The sequence below is a fragment of the Hyalella azteca genome, unplaced genomic scaffold (genome assembly GCF_000764305.2).
Source record: "Hyalella azteca isolate HAZT.00-mixed unplaced genomic scaffold, Hazt_2.0.2 contig9352, whole genome shotgun sequence".
Classification (NCBI taxonomy): Eukaryota; Metazoa; Arthropoda; class Malacostraca; order Amphipoda; family Hyalellidae; genus Hyalella; species Hyalella azteca.
This window is the reverse complement of record NW_025939426.1, coordinates 252,747-272,106: the sequence shown is the minus strand read 5'-3', so window position 1 is coordinate 272,106 and position 19,360 is coordinate 252,747. Positions and strand designations below refer to the sequence as shown.

Below are 19,360 nucleotides of genomic sequence, written 5' to 3'. Positions count from 1 at the left end.
AGTATATATTGTATATGCCTTAATGATGGAGTTGTTTGTGGTGAGTGAATTGTTGGTTATGATGTGAAAAGAGTGCGCTGGTGATTGAATTGACTAGGTGTGTTATTGATGTGATTTATATTATTATATTGAGCTGTTTGTATGCAGGTAATGTTGAAATTATATGTGTGAAAAGGGACTGTTGCGGCATGATTGTCCCTGATGTGCTGGTTTGTGGAAATGCAAACCTGATTTCTGTTTACAGCAAATACAGACACTTCACAATTTAATTGTGAAGTGTAATTTACATCTCTCAACACACTGCCCTGCATGGAAAAATGTTCAAATTATTCATGTTGTCGTTGGACGGTGCCCATATTCACTTATTCAGTAAATATGTATGAAAACATTGCCTTCGGACTTCGGTGAACCCAGCCATGCATTAAGCCATAATTGTACGGCCAAATATCAAGCAAAGTTGAACAATAGTCTGAATAGAGATAAATTAAAACAACAATAGTATAACCAACTTTCAATACAAAAAACACATAATTTAAACCCTGTCTTTTGCCATCTAAAATCTAAATTATTCCTGAAAATCTTACCTTGTCTGAACTTCGGAGCTTTCATTTAAACGAAGAAATAACCGCAAATTGAGGAATTGATCGATTAAGAATTTAACCGCAGAATACGAAGCAAATACACAATAAAATGAGCAAGAAACAATCATAAATAACATTATTCGCAATCGCGCACAAAATTAGTGATTAAGTACTGATATGATATGAAACACTTTAGACTCGTTAAAACTCCGCAACTCTGGGGCGAAAACACGGAAAATGGCAAGTGAGAAGCATCCCTAAACTATAGGGCACGTCAATCACATGTGACTTAAAAGCTGACGAGAAACGACCAGTATCCTCTTTGTCTGCTGACGGGTATTGTTCTACAGTCGGCCACGCTATATAGCATGGTTAGTGTTCAATGCTATTTTCATTGTTTCCGTAGGAGCTTGTTCAAATTCAGACCGAATGCTAGGTGAAATATTTCAAGTAATTGTAGTAGTTACGTACGAAGCGTTCACCGCGCTGGAATTATTGAAGTTGATATGTTAGGTAATAGATCTCATAGTAACTATAATAATTACTAAGAAAGATTGTTTATCATGGCCTCCTTATTCCTCGTAAAAGCAGCATAATCAGAGAATGAAGTAGCCGGTAGCGTAATCGATGCTATCTGATTTCGTATTTGCCTGATATCTGAGTTCATAATATAAACTATACAGCAACAGGCGCGAGTTCGTGAAAACAATTTACGCCTTAAGATAATGCCGAGGTTACTGGTATAAACTTTCAAATGTTTTCATTCTCTACCACCAGAGGTGGGCAGTAGCGCGCTACATGTAGCGGCCGCTACATTTTCAGTAGCGGTAGCGGTAGCGGCTCTACATTTAAGGCAATGTAGCGGTAGCGGTAGCGCCCGCTACATATTTAAGTAGCGATACGAGGTTTTGCCGCTACAGTGCTACCGCTACATAGAATAAAACTGTACGAAAGATTTCGGTGTAGTGTTGTCAACCTCAGCCTGTTACTAGTGTCAACATGTTAGTTGTTACTTGTTAAGTTGTTACTTGTTAAGTTCAATAAGTTGTTACCAGTTACAGGTTTTTTTCATCTTTCAGTTTGCTTATACAGTTATTTTTACACAGTTATTTTTATGTTTCACCTTTCCTACATGGATGTCTACTTTAATCTACCAATCTCAAAAATAATCCACATATATATACAAAAAAAGACTAATTTTTATATGTATATGTGGATAATTTCTTAGATTGGTAGATTAAAGTTCACATCCATGTATGGAAGGTAAAACATAAAAATACCTGTAACTTTTATTTACTGCTGTATCTAATCCTGGGGTAACCCATACTAGTTCGGTTAGGTTAATTGCAATAAAGTTGCATTGTTATGTTTTAAAAATGTTTTATTATCATTAAATGTTAATGAGTAAATCTCAATAGCAGAAAACAATATATATTTAGAGATTTCCAATAATTTTGGTCATTGTAGCGGCTAATGTAGCGCGCTACATTTTACTGTAGCGGTAGCGGTAGCGCCCGTTACAATCTAGTGGGTGTAGCGGTAGCGGTAGCGCCCGCTACATTTAGAGCATGTAGCGGTAGCGGTAGCGCCGCTACATTTCCAAGTAGCGCTGCCCAGCTCTGTTTATACTGTTAACGACTTCAAACAGGTTCCATTAATACAGGTAATGAATGGGGGGAAAGTAAAGTCTCTTAAAAAAAAGAATATGCAGGTCTGTGACAGGAAGAAATCTTGATTGTTTGTAGGTGCCTAAATACTTATTTTCCACCATCATTTGCATATAATATCTTTAAAAGTCCGACAGAATGATTTTCTCAATTTTTTCACATTTTGTCTTTCATAGGTCAGGTCTACCTATGATGTGAATTGCAGGCTTCTCTCATCACTTTAAGTGGGAAAACTTGCACAATTGGTGACTGACTAAATACTTATTTTCCCCACTGTGAATAAGATGCAATAGGACGATGAACTGTTAAACTAAATTTTCGTTTTTTATTAGCGCATACCAATCACTCGTATACGTAATAAATACGTCACAGTAATATATACGTAATAAATATGTCTGACGTCACCGTCAGCTGGGTACCTCACGTCTGACGTCACCATCAACTGGTACCGCACGTCTGACGTCACCGTTAGCGGGGTACCGAACGTCTGACATCACCATCAGCTGGGTACCGCACGTGTGACGTCAACGTCAGCTGGGTACCGTACGTCTGACGTCAACGTAAACTGGGTACCGCACGTCTGACGTCACCATCAGCTGGGTACCGCACGTGTGACGTCAACGTCAGCTGGGTACCGTACGTCTGACGTCAACGTAAACTGGGTACCGCACGTCTGACGTCACCGTCAGCTGGGTACCGCACGTCTGACGTCAACGTCAGCTGGGTACCGCGCGTCTGACGTCACCGTCAGCTGGGTACCGCACGTCTGACATCAACGTCAACTGGGTGCCGCACGTACGTTTGACGTCAACGTCAGCTGGGTGCCGCACGTACGTCTGACGTCAACGTCAGCTGGGTACCGCACGGCTGACGTCGACGATGAATGATAATAAATGAATAAGAATGAATGAGAGGCTTGCACAGTGAATAATAATAGCCTCTAAAACATTTTTCAAATTTAGACTTTCAGTTATTAGTTTTATTAAGGTGCGGGCCACGTCGGTGAGATTAACATTGGGGAACTATTCAGTAAATTGAAACAAAATTTTTTATAAATTCCATAAATTAGGAGCACAGGAGACCGTTGCAAAATATAATTTACTCTGAATTATGTTAAAATTATTCAAAATAATCAAAGATCTGAGTGCCATGATTAATTTTGGAATGAAATATCAGTAGTTACAATAAATATCGGTAATAAAAAATATATTTAATGTTAGAGACAACATGTGTTTAAAGGTCAGAGTGAGAAAATTTTCTGTGCAAAATCGACTCATGTCTACATTAGTTATTCCTCAAATTAAGCTATGTCATCAGTATCCGTGGACCTATGTCTGCGCACATACCTACTAGTTATGCAAACTGCACACATTCTATGTCAAATCTATTTTTGGAGGCTGAAATGCCACTATAACTTGAGCGAATTAATTGAAAAATTGTAGAACTTGCGTGTCTCACAGTGCCGGTTGCAGCTCAGCTAACTGCTTTTCATGCCAGCTAATTGTCTCGTTGAAATCTGCGCGCATGCGACAACCTCTTGAGAATAATAGAGGAGTAAAGGCAGGTAAATGAGAGTATCATATGTAAGTTTGAATAGGTCTTCCTTCAATAAACATTTTATAATTTCATTTGTAGCGACCATGTATATATATTTCCTTCAGTTACTCCCGTAACTCATTTTCGAATAACGTTGCTAGCCTAGTGAATTTTAGCAGAGTTACCCACTAACTCTGACTCAACATTATTATCCATGTTATTGCCTTAAGCATCATTATCAATTAGCAACTGCAGTTGATTTCCTGTTAGATATTATTTGACTACATATTAATATTATTAGCACCGACCTAGAATATCACAACGTCAAGTAACTCTAGTTGTCATAATCATTTACATATCTGTAATACTGTTCGTAATCTGGCCTTCGGACCTTGACCCAGTTAATCAGGAGAATTCCTACTGTGCTTCATTCCGCAATGCGAAAGAGAATTGTAAGACGCTAGCGCAGTCTGGTCTCTGACTTAGACGCCTTAGCCGAACCACAGGGCGTTTGTTACAACCAAACGTTTGGTACGAGTCACAGATCTTAATTAAGGACTCAAATCACTCAATACCGCGCTGCTTGCATTCCCACGTCTTACAACTGGTGACCCTGGGCTCTCAACAGAGTTCAACCCCACTCCTCGCACCGCTTCGCACTTGGGCAGCGATCGCTACGTTGCGCTAACGGAAGCTGCCCCCCACACGAAGCCTGCCAGGCGGTTGCCCTATACAGCCTGCGCCTCACTGCTGTGCACAAAGAGGTTTCATACACCTGACTCTCCTCGACACCATGCCCNTGATAGCAATAAATAAATAATTCAGTAGGTCCGAGGAAGATAATAGCGAAAAGAGTGAATTACTCTCCGATCTCTCCGCTAGTCAACTGACCCTTGCACTGGCTGCCGCCATGTGGCTTACTGAGATGGCTCGGCTTCGCCCTCCCGCGTTAATAAAACTGGCTGCGCCGCCTCCAGTCATCTAACCTCCTTGGTTTCAACTGACTCGCACACAGACCTGTCAACCGACACACCGTCTATTTTGGCAGTCGCACTGAAGCTTCCGCAAATATGGAGACAGGACCCGCTTGCCTGGTTTGCATACGCCGAAACAAATTTCAGCCTTCACGGCATCACACGAAGCCGTACCAAGTATAATCACTTGGTGTCTGCTCTTCCGTACGAAGTAATAGCAGAAGTGCGGGATATTTTGTGCTCAACCGAAGTTGAAGATCCGTATGGTTTAATGAAACAAGCCATAATCGATCGTATCGCGATTTCCGAACGCGAACGACTCCGGCAACTCCTTTCTAAAGAAGACCTTGGTGATCGTAAGCCATCACAGCTTTTGCGTCATATGCAAAGCCTACTCCAGCATGACAGCAAAAATTTCTACAAGAAATTGCTACGAGAGCTTTTCACACAGAAACTTCCCATCTCGATCCAGCGTGTTTTAGCGACGATGCCAACGGATACATCTGTCAGGTGATCTTCTATCACCTTCTAGGTTATCATACGTCACCCTCTTATAACATGTTCTGTGCCCACATGGTAAAATCACACTCAGTGACGTCATCCCTGTTAAGGCCTATATATAGCTCGATCTGTGCACCGCTCGTCAGTTGTTGCGGTACTGCCTAGCCGTCACTTTGCTAGCCGCTCCTCCGGCACATACTTGTGCTGTACCTGTCAATCCCCGTCCTTCTGTACTCACCGAGCCAGTTTATTATTATAATAGTTCTAGAGTTAATCGTGTTTCACTTGTCCTGCCTTAGTCAAACTTGGAACAATAAGTACCCTGACTCTCAGTACAAATTCATCAGGTGGTCGTAGAAACAGACACCTGACAGTGGCGCCGAACAGTCAATTAGTTAATTGTTTCTAAGTGAAAGTGACTTGTGAGTGGCAGTGACACAGATTTTGGTGACAGTATGAATACTGAACCTAAGCAACGGCCGGTTTGAGAATGTAAAAGTGCCTGTGCGTTATCCTGACAGTAATGTGCAGTGATATGAAACTAAACATTTTGGACAAAGCTCCAGCATCCTCGCCAGCATCGGTGACAGCGCCCGTCCCTACATCCACCATCGCAACGCCTGCGACGATGTCTTCACATCAACGACGGAGACGGTAATACTACGAGCTTCAATTCAATATATTTTTTTTTCACCAGCTAAAATTGCCCAATATCGGAGGCAAAGTATTGGCAGGTGAGCCGCCTTGTCAGCTAGGCACTGCAGAAGGAAACGTCCGACAATGATTGGACGATGCAAATTCAATTTGCTGTTACGGGATTGACAAATGATCGCGGGAAAATAATGCAGTCAAATAATGCCCGCGATATGCTGTTGAGGCACAGCCAGGATGGTTCCTTTGCCATCACTTTTAAATAGGTCAATATGAGATAATCATGACCTATAGATCGGCGAAAACGATCGACGCAGCACGTGAATTTTTTTGATGTCAATTTTCTCCGCTAAACCATGCAAAAATTAATGCCGTTTGTAGTATAACAGCCATCCGAAAATCTTCAATTAAAATTGCAAGAATTTTTGTTGATCAAGCTCTCTACAACGCGGAGCAGGAAACCAGACCTATCATCGGTACCACATCATCGGTAACCTCATATAGAGGCTTCTTCACAGCTATACTTAAAAAAAGCCATCGTCAAGAAGATAAACTTCGAGAAGAAATCTACAAGCAGCAGCGTCGGCGGCAGCAGTTCAGCACCGCAACTAATACGGTCACAGCTCCAATGCATGGCCAGCAGCATCGACGTGGAAGGCACTAGTGGTCTACACAGCAATCGTGATCAACGGGTATGATCGACGGGAGGGTGAGGGACATGTTTTGCAACTCTCTTATTATGTTGAAAGACTTCAATGTCATCATCACTGTTCACTGGCTTCACTGCTGGCAACTGAGCCAGAATTGCATTCCCGCTTCTTACCTCCCTGGCGCCTGCAGCTGTATGGACAACTGAACAAAAAGTAGCACTTGCATCTTCCGTCAGAGCTGTCTTCCTCTAAAAGCTCAAAAGTAGGATCTCTCACATCAGTCACCTTATTGATATACCCCTAGTCAGTAGTCCCCTACATCAAAATTGGCCGCCACTATGACGGGAGAAGCCAACCCCTGTTTCGTTTGCCATTGCAGCACACGCTCAGCCTCAGGGGCGGCGAACGAAAAAGAATTAAGTAGCGAACATTCCGAACGACAAATAAATTAGGAAAACTAAACAGAGCGTATGAATATGTGATTTTGCTCCAAATGAGACCCACAAAAATTTATTATCGAATGTCAAGTTTCTTTAAATTGTCAAGGAAACCGAACGAATGGCGTCGAGTACCCTAACAAGTAACAACCGAACAGCTAGCCATACGTCCGTCCGATAGCAGAACCCGTAGGCCGTTATACGGAACCTGGGAGTGGGGGCTTGGATGCCATCTCGAATCTCGAAGAGGATGTCTGTGAGATATACAGTAGGTACCTTTTAAGCGTTGAACCAGTTAAACCGTAAGCGGTCGTTTAGCTGTAAGCTCTGTTAGCGAGTGCCGATTTATATTTCGAGTACGGAGTGGTGATTTGCATTTAATAATTGTTTAATACTCCTCATTTAACCACTCCGCACTCTCTATGTTGAATATTTTCTGAGATATAAATGTTGTACCTATGAAAACTGAAGCGATCGTCAGGTTTCACTAGAAATAACAGGAGATAAGATCGTTGAACATGGTTAAGCCGACATCGGGTAGATCTGTCTCAAACGCAATGTTTCAAGTTTATTTTGACACCAATGATATCATACATAGTGACATTCTATTACTATGTCAGCTCCTAAAATTACGGAATCACTCGATTCTCAATGGCATTCGATTGATCCATTTTTCGCCTCGTGCTCTGCAGTTCAGCGTCTTCAAATTTTAAGTGTGACCCCTCGTGTGTGAAGGCTCGAGTTTGCTAACAAATCGTCGAATTCAACTGGATTTCCATTTGTGAGGTACGACAATTTATTGAATGAATTGATTTTGTACCTTTGCTGGTAAATCCTGCCTAAGACGCATGCGAAGGGAAGGTTGTGCTGAGTAAATGGACGTGTCGATGTAGTCGCAGGAAACACTTCTTCTTCAGTAATAGTACGACTGTCAGTAGATTCAAACAACATTTATTTTGAAATGAGTATTAGCTTGGTATTTTCGAAATGCTTGACTTCTAACAATAACAATTAATTTTTTTAATTGTTATTGTTAACTGGTACTCCAGTTAATGGACTGCTTTAAACGTTTTATCATTCAACCATGTAAAGCTTAATGCAAAACATCAGAATTCCATTTCTTTAAGAGGAGAAAGGCGTCAAAAACAAATCGTAATACTAATACGGGTTATTATGCTTCCTCAGTCCTGAGTGCTAGTGTGATGTATATGTGCATCAAATAGTCATCTTCTATCACCGTTCTTTGAGTGGGGGAGAGATATGAACAGCCAGGTAGTTAAAACGAATTAATGAATTTCATGAACTACTGTCATGTATATCATAGTATTTTCAGCAGCAGAATCAGTAACGCTAATAACAATATTGGTTCAGAGGATTACGAGCAGTGTGAATATTTCGGTAAAGATTATCATATTCATCGCATTTAAATCCTTACAGATCAATAGAATGATATATAGTTGCCTACCTACATTTATAATATGGATAAATGCATTAAAACATAACACACTAATTGTATAATGAAGGAATCACTAAGAGACAATTCGGTATAAGGATATATAGTAATAAATTCGCCAATATTGCATGAACAAAGAGTGCTGGAATTCAGTCATCCGACATCTATGATGCATTCAAAATATCGGAGTCCCTCAAAGATGAAATACTTTTCCTCCTCACTCCGGTTCGGGTTTGTGCATTTATAAGTAAAAATTGAAAGTTTAAAGACGAATAACTACTGTCATATTATAACCTAATAATATTAGCGAGGCATAATATAGACTTGAAATATTTTAAATATCGGTCATTTCCCACATGTTTTTTTATTATGCGTTGTAAACAATTTAACTAACATCCGAAGTTTTAGCGTGGTGCTAGTGCAGGAGGTTATCGGATACTTAAGTATGGACAAGTTTAATGTATGCGCATTAAAGTAAAAGATTTCAAATAAATTAGTTTGTGCGCAAGTAACTACATGTGCAGCATAAATGCCTTCAAAGGATCATCAGTTATAACATTAAACAGCAATCTAGAGCAAACACTTCAATTCCATAGATAATAGAGATGGGATATTTTTAGAAATTTCAAGCGATAACAGAACAATGATTAAGTTGCATGTACATTAACAAGCTTTTTATACCCGAATAAGCCAAGTCGTACTTTCACTGCACTCGAACAAGAACGGATATTACGATTATAATAAAACCTGATTACCCACACGACACAATGACTTGTGTGTAATTAATCATATTTATGAGATCATCCCAACAAAGGACCCAAAAATGGATTCAAGCACCGTAACTACACAATCTGACAGACGTCTGAACTTCAGAAACCACAACGCGGACTAATACAGAATTTTAAACATGCAGAAGCAGACAAACCTCAACAACTTTATGCCTGGCATTTACATAAGACCTACAGAAGCAGAAAGACATTAATACCCAGAAGTCAGGCCCTTAATATGAGAACAACAGAAGCAGATAGCCTCGTCAACTAGAAGGCAGACCTTCATGCTAGACCTGCAGCAGTAGACAGACCCCCGCCAGGACCAATTTCGAGGGTCTCTCTTTAGTTTTGAGGGAGAGAGTGTTAGACCTGCAGCAGTAGACAGACCCCCGCCAGAACCCATTTCGAGGGTCTCTCTTTGGTTTTGAGGGAGAGAGTGTTAGACCTGCAGCAGTAGACAGACCCCCGCCAGGACCCATTTCGAGGGTCAGTCTTTGGTTTTGAGGGAGAGAGTGTTAGACCTGCAGCAGTAGACAGACCCCCGCCAGAACCCATTTCGAGGGTCTCTCTTTAGTTTTGAGGGAGAGCGTCCAAATGTAGGTAGGGCCGCGCTGGCGCGTGCGGTACAGAGGGCACAGATATTGGTTCCGACTCTCAGCCTTGTCTTGGGTCACCGCCTGGATAGAAAGTCATTGTTTGTTTATGATAAACGTCAGTGGTTCTGATCTGCATACGCATACAGACTATTTTATTTATCAAATATGACAGTTAATTAAAATCTGTACAGTAAATCACATGTACGAACTTCATGGCACTGGCCGTATCCATATTAATTTTACGAATTAAAATATGTAATGAGAATAATATTTAAGGAATTAGCTAGTAATTTTAAACGTGACCTCAGTATGAACAGCGGTGACGAGACTCTGGTTCGCAAAACTAAATTCATTCGTTTCGGAAAAAATTGAACATTAATTTTGAAATAAATATCGAAGATACACGATAAAATATCAAAATTAGTGAGGAACTTACAAATAATTTGGGCAGCAACACCCAGGCATATCTTTGATTATGAGACGTGAATTCTATAATAAAAAAATAAACAAAAATGAAAGCGGTTTCAGCGTTGATTAAGCAGTCGGACCAGTCGATTAAACAGTCAGACCAACATTCACAGTTCGTTGCGGGTCTCGAACACGAAACTCACTGCTCCAATTCGGCGGTGCCTAATCGCCCGGCCTCCTATCCGATTCTGACCAGAAACTGTCGCAGGTAGCTGGGATCGAACCCGCACCTCTGCTCCAATTTTAGTAATCTGAACTGAAACCACTGGGCCACCCTGCCAGCATCTATCCATGACCCGGCACAAGTAATCAATAATTGTTGATTTTCAGACGTGAATGCTATCCATGACTCGGCACGCGTCATCAATAATCTTTATTGAAAGATTTATGAGGGCCGGAAAGAAATTCAATGCCTGATGCGTTCTAGCTCCTTTAGAACTCAATGAGTTCAGTGAGCAATAATATATCTGCAATGATAAGAGCTTCAAGTAAAAAATAAAACTACCCTAAGAATTACGATAACCAACAAATTATCTTTTCACGAACTGCTTGGTTAATGTCAATATTTATTGAGCGACATCGTTCGGCAGTAGGTGTGCTTAACCCTATACCGCCTGACACGAGTAACCGGAGCAATATTGTCACAAGCTTACTTACAAGAACCAACACCAGGGGCCACAGCTATAAACTAAATAAACTGCGTTGTAACACATGTATGCGACATCATTTCTTCTCGCTTCGAGTCACCGACATGCGGAACAGCCTCCCTGATAGCATCGTTGACGCTCCGAGTATCAAGTTATCTACGCTTTCAAGAACAGGCTAGACGAAGCAATGCAGGAGCATATGTTCAGTCTTAAAATGCCTAGCAAATTACGGACCAGGCAATAAGTCCAGACGAAGCTATGCAGGAGCATATGTTCAGTCTTAAAATGCCTAGCAAATTACGGATCAGGCAATGAGTCCAGCAGCTATCTCAATCAATCGTCAGTTATGGAAAGATGGTTCCAATGGCTGGTCAGTCAGTTATGGTTCCAAAGGCTGGATTCCTTGTGAATCAAGTCACGAAAAATTCAAGAATCGGCAACAGGCCATGGGCCTATTTCTTCAGTGCCTACACTTCTATTCTATTCTATTCTATTCTAAAAAGGATACGTTGCTAGTGAGCGCAAAATGACTTGCACTGATGGTTGCCGCCACGTACGACAACTTTATATGTTCTCTGTTGCGTACAAACGTCCTCAGGTTGCTACGCTCAATAGTTCACGTATAATTTAAGTTGAAAGTTATGTTCCCGGAGAGTGACATACGGCGGTAGAATGTTAAAAGAAGAAGCTCTTAGTTCATACCATGCCTCACAATATCTATAGAATTATTATCGCTCATACGTAGATTTTTCTAATTTCAAAGAAAGTCTTACCCGCTACGTATAACGGGGCGAGAATTTTCAGTGCATCACAAGCAAAATTGGATAATTACGCCCATTTTACTATTAAATTACAAGTAATTATGCAGCAGATTGGATTTCAGGGCACAAGATTACAGTATTAAAGACTAAAAAAGTATGCAAAGAAAGAGGATCACGAAGAAATAACCGGTAATCAAAATTTAGATCATACGAAATGCGATATGGAGTGAGATTAATGAACATTCAATTGAATCATAATGAGGTGTTAGCTGAAATGCCTTATTTTAATGGTCAAGATTTTACGCATTGATTGACGACAAAGATTTTTTCTTGACCAAGATGTCAAGCATTGTTTGCTAAAATAGCTTATTGTATTGGTCAAGATTTGAAGTATTGTTTGATTTGAATATGATTGCAATGTTCAAGATTGCAGGCGTTGTTTGATGAAGAAGCTCATATTAAGTAAGTTTAAGATTACAAACGTTGTTCGATGAAAAACCTAATTTTAATGGGCAACGTTTCAAGCTTTTAGACTACATGTTTTTGCAAACTGCTATTAATGGCCATGATTTTAAGCGTTTGAACAACAAGTCTTTGAAGCTGCTGACTGCTGTCAATGCCAAAATCTCAAGCTTTTAGACTAAAAGCTTTTGCAACCTGCTTTCTATGTCCAAAAGTTAAAACATTTAGACTAGAATTATTAAAACTAGAGACGCTGAAGAAACTTGTCCAGACTGGGCACCTTTCAGACTGGGCACCTATCTATGTCCAAAAGTTCAAACATTTAGACTAGAACTATTAAGAGTAGAGACGCTGAAGAAACTTGTATAGACTGGGACCTTGATAAGCAGCACCTATCTATGTCCAAAAGTTCAAACATTTAGACTAGAATTATTAAAACTAGAGACACAGAAGAAATTTGTATAGACTGGGCACCTTGATAAGCAGCACCGGCATCTGTGGGTGCAGCTCCTTGAGTCTGGAGTCTACGAGCACAGACTGCGCCAGGTCCCATGACGCCCCTTCCAGGTACAGCCCGTGTACGTGCGAGCCTTCGCGCGGAGCTCTGCGAGAACATTATTGAGTATTACAGGGGAAATAATCACGAAGAAATGCCGTGCGAGAAAATTAATGAATATTACAGTCCTGCGTGAAAAATCATGAACATTAATTTCTTCCGGTCTCCCCAGCCACTATGCAGCTGTTCTCGTGAGGGTTTATTTTGTCTGAATTGAAGAAATAAACATTTTGAGGATTCTGTCATTTAAATATCCTGTCGTTTTAATTACATTTCAATATGCTTAGGCGTTATATTATTAAGGGCAACTAAATTATAATTTACTAATTATTTGAAACTGAATGCAGTGCATGAAAAAGTTTTAATGTGCACAGCACACGTCACTCACGTGCACTGCTCCTTTGTGAGGTTTGTGACCTCGCACTGCAGACACATCTGGTCCAGTGGCAATTCACAGCGCCGTGCAGTGCTCTGCATCACAGCAGTCAGGAATGACTGAGGGTTGAAGAAGCCTGCGAGCCACACCGACGACGGCAGCTGGAGAAAATGTTTTTTTTTAATACAGTGTGACGGAACACGAACTTTGTGAAATATTTTTTTTAAGAACGTAGTATTGGCTGGACTTAAAAGATTCAACTTCAAAAAGATTCGAGTTTTCTTGTCTATATTTTATATATTGTTAGAATATGACTTAGTAATGCATAGATATTTTTATTTCTCGACAAGGAACCTCCTTTTAATGTAATATTGTTTATTGCAAATTATTGGTAGCGTTGAGTTGCAATCGTCTGCTAGCATCGGCCTAGTGTAGACTTATTCTGTGATAGATTATCTATAAATTGTGATTACATTGCTCAAGGACTTGATCTATGATTTATTCATGCAATAATATGGACCGTTTAAAAATTGATATTACTGAGATCACTATAAGGTAACTAATACGCAGGTCAACCGTATTGTATTGAATTTTTGCACTATGTTATTGATGACCATGCATTATGATGTGCATCATTGAAATTACGCTATGAATACTGGGACACTCACGGTGAAATCTGAGACCCAGGACTCGAGTTCCTTGGCCCTGAGGAGGAGGTCAGCGTACCAGGCAGTGAGGCCGTGGGTCGAAGGGTACGCACGTTTGGCCCAAACGTCGGGGACTTGGTCCAGGAAAAGGGCCTCCACAAGCTCCTCCATGGCGGCTGTCATCTTCAGCTCACCCTATGAAATCAACAAATAATTTTTTTGTAAGCACTCATTCTAGATATTCTTTAATATCTTCTTTCCGGAAGTGGTTACCAATACGCGCTAACTGATTAGTCAGTGAGCATTTTTATTTTTAAGTTGGAAACTTGTACATAAAACCTGCCTTCAAGGTTGGCTTAGCAATGACCGACAGCTTGCACTCTCACAATGACAGAACACAGTAGACCAAAAGCAAGGTGAAAATTGCGAAATTAAAGACTGGATTTTCATAATATTTCTACCTCAAGTAGCAAAAAACTTGGGCTATCAGGAGAATGTTTTTTCCTCCACTGGACGAGAAGTTATATAGTGTATATTTGAACTGTTATGTCATTAAGTTCACGAAGAAGCCGAAATTTATGGAAAGGTTTGGCAGACTGGAACATGTGAAGCAGAAAAAGAGCATACTGGTCTAACATTTAATTGTTCTAATGGTTTAGAAAATGAGTTTACATAAAGTTCGAGAGATGAGCTTACCCTAATTCCAGGAGCCTAATTTATTGGTTCAACAGCTGTTAGGAAGGACAAATAGCAAGATGTGAAATTACTTGTTTTAGTATCTGATGGAAAAGCTCACTTTGAAGCCGAGGTCGAGGTTCTTGAGTGAACTTTTGATGGTGCTTGTGAGGAGATTCATCCTCTCGCACTCCTGGAAGGCAACGACCACGTACGGGGTTCTCTCCTCTACTTTGCTCGTGATCTCAACCATGTTAAATTGCTCAGGCAGCTTCTCAATAATCTCGTCCAGGGTTTGTTTTACCTGAATAAAAGGAAAATGATTTAAAAATACATTAATTTTATTAGAATGAACCTCCAAGTACTAGTACTTAACAACGTCATGTGGATTCAAAAAGGCAAGAGTTGTGAGCGTTAAATGTTGAGCATGAGCAAATCCCACTTCTAATTGCAGATTACAATGCAAATGATATGCAACTGATTTCATCCAGTGACAGTTCAAACCCTTGGCTTATATTGTGTAAAACATAAGGTTACACTTAATTTTCAATTTACTTGTTTAAAGAATGAAACACAATAATTAATTAAATCAATCAGGGAAATGAAAAGTTAGATCGAATTGAAATCAGTAATAGCGATTCAGTTCCAGCCACTACCCATAGAGAAACATTCTCCAAGAAGAGGAAATGCTGACAGTCAGTCGGAGTATGAGAGAATAAAGAGTAAACTGCGCAAATCTGTTTTGTTACGAAGTATGTAACCACTTTTTTTCATCTAGTGGAGGAGAATCACACGGGATGAAACTATTCAAAATAAACTGGATTCGCTTCAAGATTAACAGCACCTCACTGAATTTGGTAACAAATTTCCTTTCTGTAACTCCAATTAAGCAGAGTTAATTCATTTTGGATACGCAGGGGCGACTGGAACCGTTTTATCTTCATCTTCCTATACCTAACCTTGTCTTCCCTGGTGATGACCACACCCCCCGAGGCGCCCATATCCCGAGGCTGGAGTTCGAACACCGTCCTGAAGAGGTGCTCGGAAGTCCTCGTGAGGAAGCCAACCTCAGCGTTGGGTGGCAGGCCGTAGAGGTGAGGAGACTCGGAGGGCAGGCTTGCCATCACGTACTGCTGGTACCCTGCGTGGTCCAGGGATGGGGGACTTGGGAAGCCTGGAGCCAGCATTAGTTCGCCCGAGAGCTGGAATTGGAGAACAAGGGGATGAAAACGTCTATGTCTTTTATTTATTTGGAGGTCAATTCAAGTTTTCCAGACTCAAGACTAGCAGAAAGCTACGCAATTACTTCTAGTAGGAAATAAAAATTATCAGCGGAACTATTAAGAACAAGAAAAAGCCTAAACAAACGGAATTCAAGTATACTTTCCAGGCACAAAAATATGAGGAATCTGTTCACTTTTTTAACAAAAAGAATAAAAAACAGGTTGTTACATGAACTTGAGTGATGTAGTTTCTTTCGTTGTAACTTTGATATCTCCATAATCGAAGAACTAAAAACACAAAAAGATGCCAAATTTAGACAGGGTTTTCTGCAAAAGATTTCTCATTCATTATTTCACCGCACGTTGACTGCAAAATACTGCAAGCGCACCTGGTCGGGTCGAATGAACTCCTCGAGGTAGGTGATGCAGAGACGGCGGTCCCAGTCGTCGGTGATGTGTCCACCGTACATGATCTCCCCGAAAAGATATCTCAGGTCCTCCCATGGAACTTTGTTGGTGGCCTCTAGATAATTGTAGAGGACGTGGACGCTGATCGTCAGGTCTCCTGTCAGGTTCGAAGAATAATTATCCTATAAAATGTGGCAGCGTTGCTTAATGACGCATATGTGGAGTTGTTGTAGACAACTAGCTGTTGTCTATTGAGGTTAGTTGGTTGTAGCTCATTCGCGGAAAGTGGGTGATATATGAAACAAGAATCTAGAATAAATAGAAAAATTATAGGGATCTTCAGCATTTAATTTACCTGTGTTGAAGGGATAAGGTCTGTTCCAGCCTTGAGAGCCAAACTTGCGTCTCTCAGCCACACAGGCGTGGAAATAACACAATGAAAATAGAAGAGATTTGAACTCCGTCTCCCGGGAGCACATTTCCAGCGTGTCCTGCGAGAAGTTTCCAAGAGCCTTCAAAAGGTTTGCTTGCATGCCGCGCGGAGGCTCGTTCGTAATCTTGATTGATGACTCCAGAATGCCCTGCAAAGAAAAATCGACAGAATAGAGTATTATTTTGACGAAAGTGCTTCTTTGACGAGCGAGCACTTTTAGGTAGAAATCAAGACCGAGTTACTAGGGACGCTTGACATTAGCTACCTGATAACAAAAATGATGCGAAATAAGTGTTATAACAGAAAAATGTTACAACATCAGGCAGTTCTGGTAAATTTTCACTTCTAAGGAAACTAAAATTCCGAGAGAATTAAGTTAAATGGGAGGAGTCTACATTAAGTAGAAGAGATTGTGGACCTCCAACGTTCGAACGCGGCATGGGTTGACTTCCGTTAGGAATTAGTTGATACAATTTGCCGGAAAACTTCCAAAAATCCCGTGATTATAAAAAAACTGAGACGCCTTTATTGTCTGCTAGTCACCTGAGGGAGGATGTGGGACTCGGCCCGGTTGGCGGGTTCAGCGCTCATGAAGACCCGGTAGTCCTGGTGAGCTGTCTCAGCGTACGCCTCAAGCTTCTTCTCCAGCCGCGGCAGCCAACTCTTCACCAGGTGGATGTTCTGCCACACATCGTAAGTAATTTATCTAGGCGATGTCCATATTAGTGCAAACCATTGCTCTTCCAGTATCAGTTGTGACTCGTATAATGATACAGCAAAGCTATCTACATTCAAATTTTCAAATATACTTTTGAATTTAAAGTTGCATCTGTAATCTAGCTTTTTTCATTGCTTTGATTTCGCTCGCTAATAATATTTTACCAATTTTCAACAACTTATCAACAATTAATCAATCAACAAAAATAGTCAATCAATAACTTATCTAACAATATTTTACCAAAGTTATTTAGCAAACTTGACTAGCAAAGTAATCATTCGTCCAAGACTATACTATACGTGTGAACCAAAGAAAATTGCGAATCTTGAATGGATTTCGATTACTTCAATTCAGCTTGCCTCAAGAATAATCTTGTCCCACGTTCATTTATATACCAGACTTATAGAAATAAAAATATAACTTATAGAATGAATTAAAAAAATCTTATTGTAATACCTGAAGGATAACCCAGTGTCCCTCAGCGGACGCGGTCTTGAGAGCGATCTCAGCGACGCGCTCCTGGCCCTGCCCCAGGGACACGTTGTGCAGCTTCTTGTTGTCACATGTGAAGCCCAGACGCTGGCCCAGCTGCTCCACCTCCTGCACATCAGTTGTACTTGTAAATTTGTTGGAAGGTTGAACATACAGAAAGATAATAAGATGACATAAAAATTAAATTTATTCCTTCGTTCGTTGGATAGAATAATAACAGAGAAAAGTTCTTAGAGAATTCTGGAACATTATTGCTGCGAACGCACGAGAAAATGATTAGAAGTGAATAAATTAATTTTAATGTTACCTTACCTAGAAGTAACCTGGCCCCCTCTCTAACCTTGAGGGGGTCCACCCCCCCCGGGGGACAGGATGAAGAAGATGGTCCCCTCTCTAACCTTGAGGGGGTCCACCCCGGGGGGACAGGATGAAGAAGATGGTCCCCTCTCTAACCTTGAGGGGGTCCACCTCCTGTCTCTTATACACATCTAGATGTGTATAAGAGAAGACAGACACAGACAGACAGACACAGACACAGACAGACAGACAGACAGACAGACAGACAGACACAGACACAGACAGACAGACACAGACAGACAGACAGACACAGACACAGACAGACAGACACAGACAGACACAGACAGACACAGATAGACACAGACAGACAGACACAGACAGACACAGACAGACAATAATTAATATTGATAAAAAATTAAATAAAAATAAATAATTGTTGGTATCAACAATGGGAGAATTAACGAAACTGAATTAATGAACAAAAATAATGCTTGAAACAAACTATCATTAAGTACAAAACCAGAATATCAACCGTGGGTTTTCTTTAAGCCCATTGTCGATTACTAATGATGATCATTTCAAGTCCTTCTTTCGGAGCCATTCTGCAAAAAAAAAACGAAAACACAAATTTAGAAGTAATGAAATAAATAAACTAATAAACGCAAAAGTGTAGCATGGATGACAGAAGATAAATAAAAAAATAATATAACTAATAAATAATATAAATAATATAATATAGATAAATAATACAGACAGACAGACACAGACAGACACAGACAGACACAGACAGACACAGACAGACACAGACAGACACAGACAGACATGAAGAAGATGGTCCCCCTCTCTAACCTTGAGGGGGTCCACCTCGGGGGACAGGATGAAGAAGATGGTCCCCCTCTCTAACCTTGAGGGGGTCCACTCCGGGAGACAGAATGAAGAAGATGGGGGTCGCAGGCCCCGACTCATCGTAGCTCTGCGACAGTTCGATGGCCTCGCCGTCCACGTACTGACTACCCATGTGCTCTTCTATGAATAACCTGTGAAAATTCACATCATTGATACGGTTTACTTCATGTAATTAAAGCAGCGAATAATATATTTTTAACCGGGTTTCTTAAGTTAAAGTAGCGTTGCATTTCGTGTTGAACGAAAATGACTTTGTCGAAATGATTTCTCATTTCAACACATTTTGATCGGAATATTTTGATTTATTCAAGATCAACAAAATAAATGCTAACGGAAATGCAACCTCTGTTATATGAAACAGGGATAAGATAAATTCTGTACCATTTGATTGAAACAATTTTTTTTCAAGCGACAGTCTAAAATTCATTGGAGCCGATGATGACAACTTTGGTTGACTTTACAAGCTTTAATTCAC

General features: G+C 40.5%; 1 protein-coding gene across 1 annotated transcript in view; it reads right to left on the bottom strand.

Annotated features, from left to right (window-relative positions):
• Positions 1–7,975: 7,975 nt before the first annotated feature.
• LOC108676290 (dynein beta chain, ciliary-like) overlaps positions 7,976–19,360 on the bottom strand; it is a 90,112-nt gene continuing 78,727 nt past the window's right edge. Inside the window, exons 79-89 of the mRNA XM_047881981.1 lie at positions 18,884–19,016; positions 17,647–17,790; positions 17,016–17,153; positions 16,395–16,620; positions 16,021–16,196; positions 15,368–15,610; positions 14,530–14,712; positions 13,755–13,928; positions 13,099–13,247; positions 12,629–12,758; positions 7,976–9,897 (exon numbers count right to left, since the gene is read on the bottom strand). Of these exons, the coding sequence (XP_047737937.1) occupies positions 9,736–9,897; positions 12,629–12,758; positions 13,099–13,247; positions 13,755–13,928; positions 14,530–14,712; positions 15,368–15,610; positions 16,021–16,196; positions 16,395–16,620; positions 17,016–17,153; positions 17,647–17,790; positions 18,884–19,016 (1,858 nt within the window). The 3' untranslated portion in view covers positions 7,976–9,735. The remainder of the gene's footprint in view (positions 9,898–12,628; positions 12,759–13,098; positions 13,248–13,754; positions 13,929–14,529; positions 14,713–15,367; positions 15,611–16,020; positions 16,197–16,394; positions 16,621–17,015; positions 17,154–17,646; positions 17,791–18,883; positions 19,017–19,360) is intronic.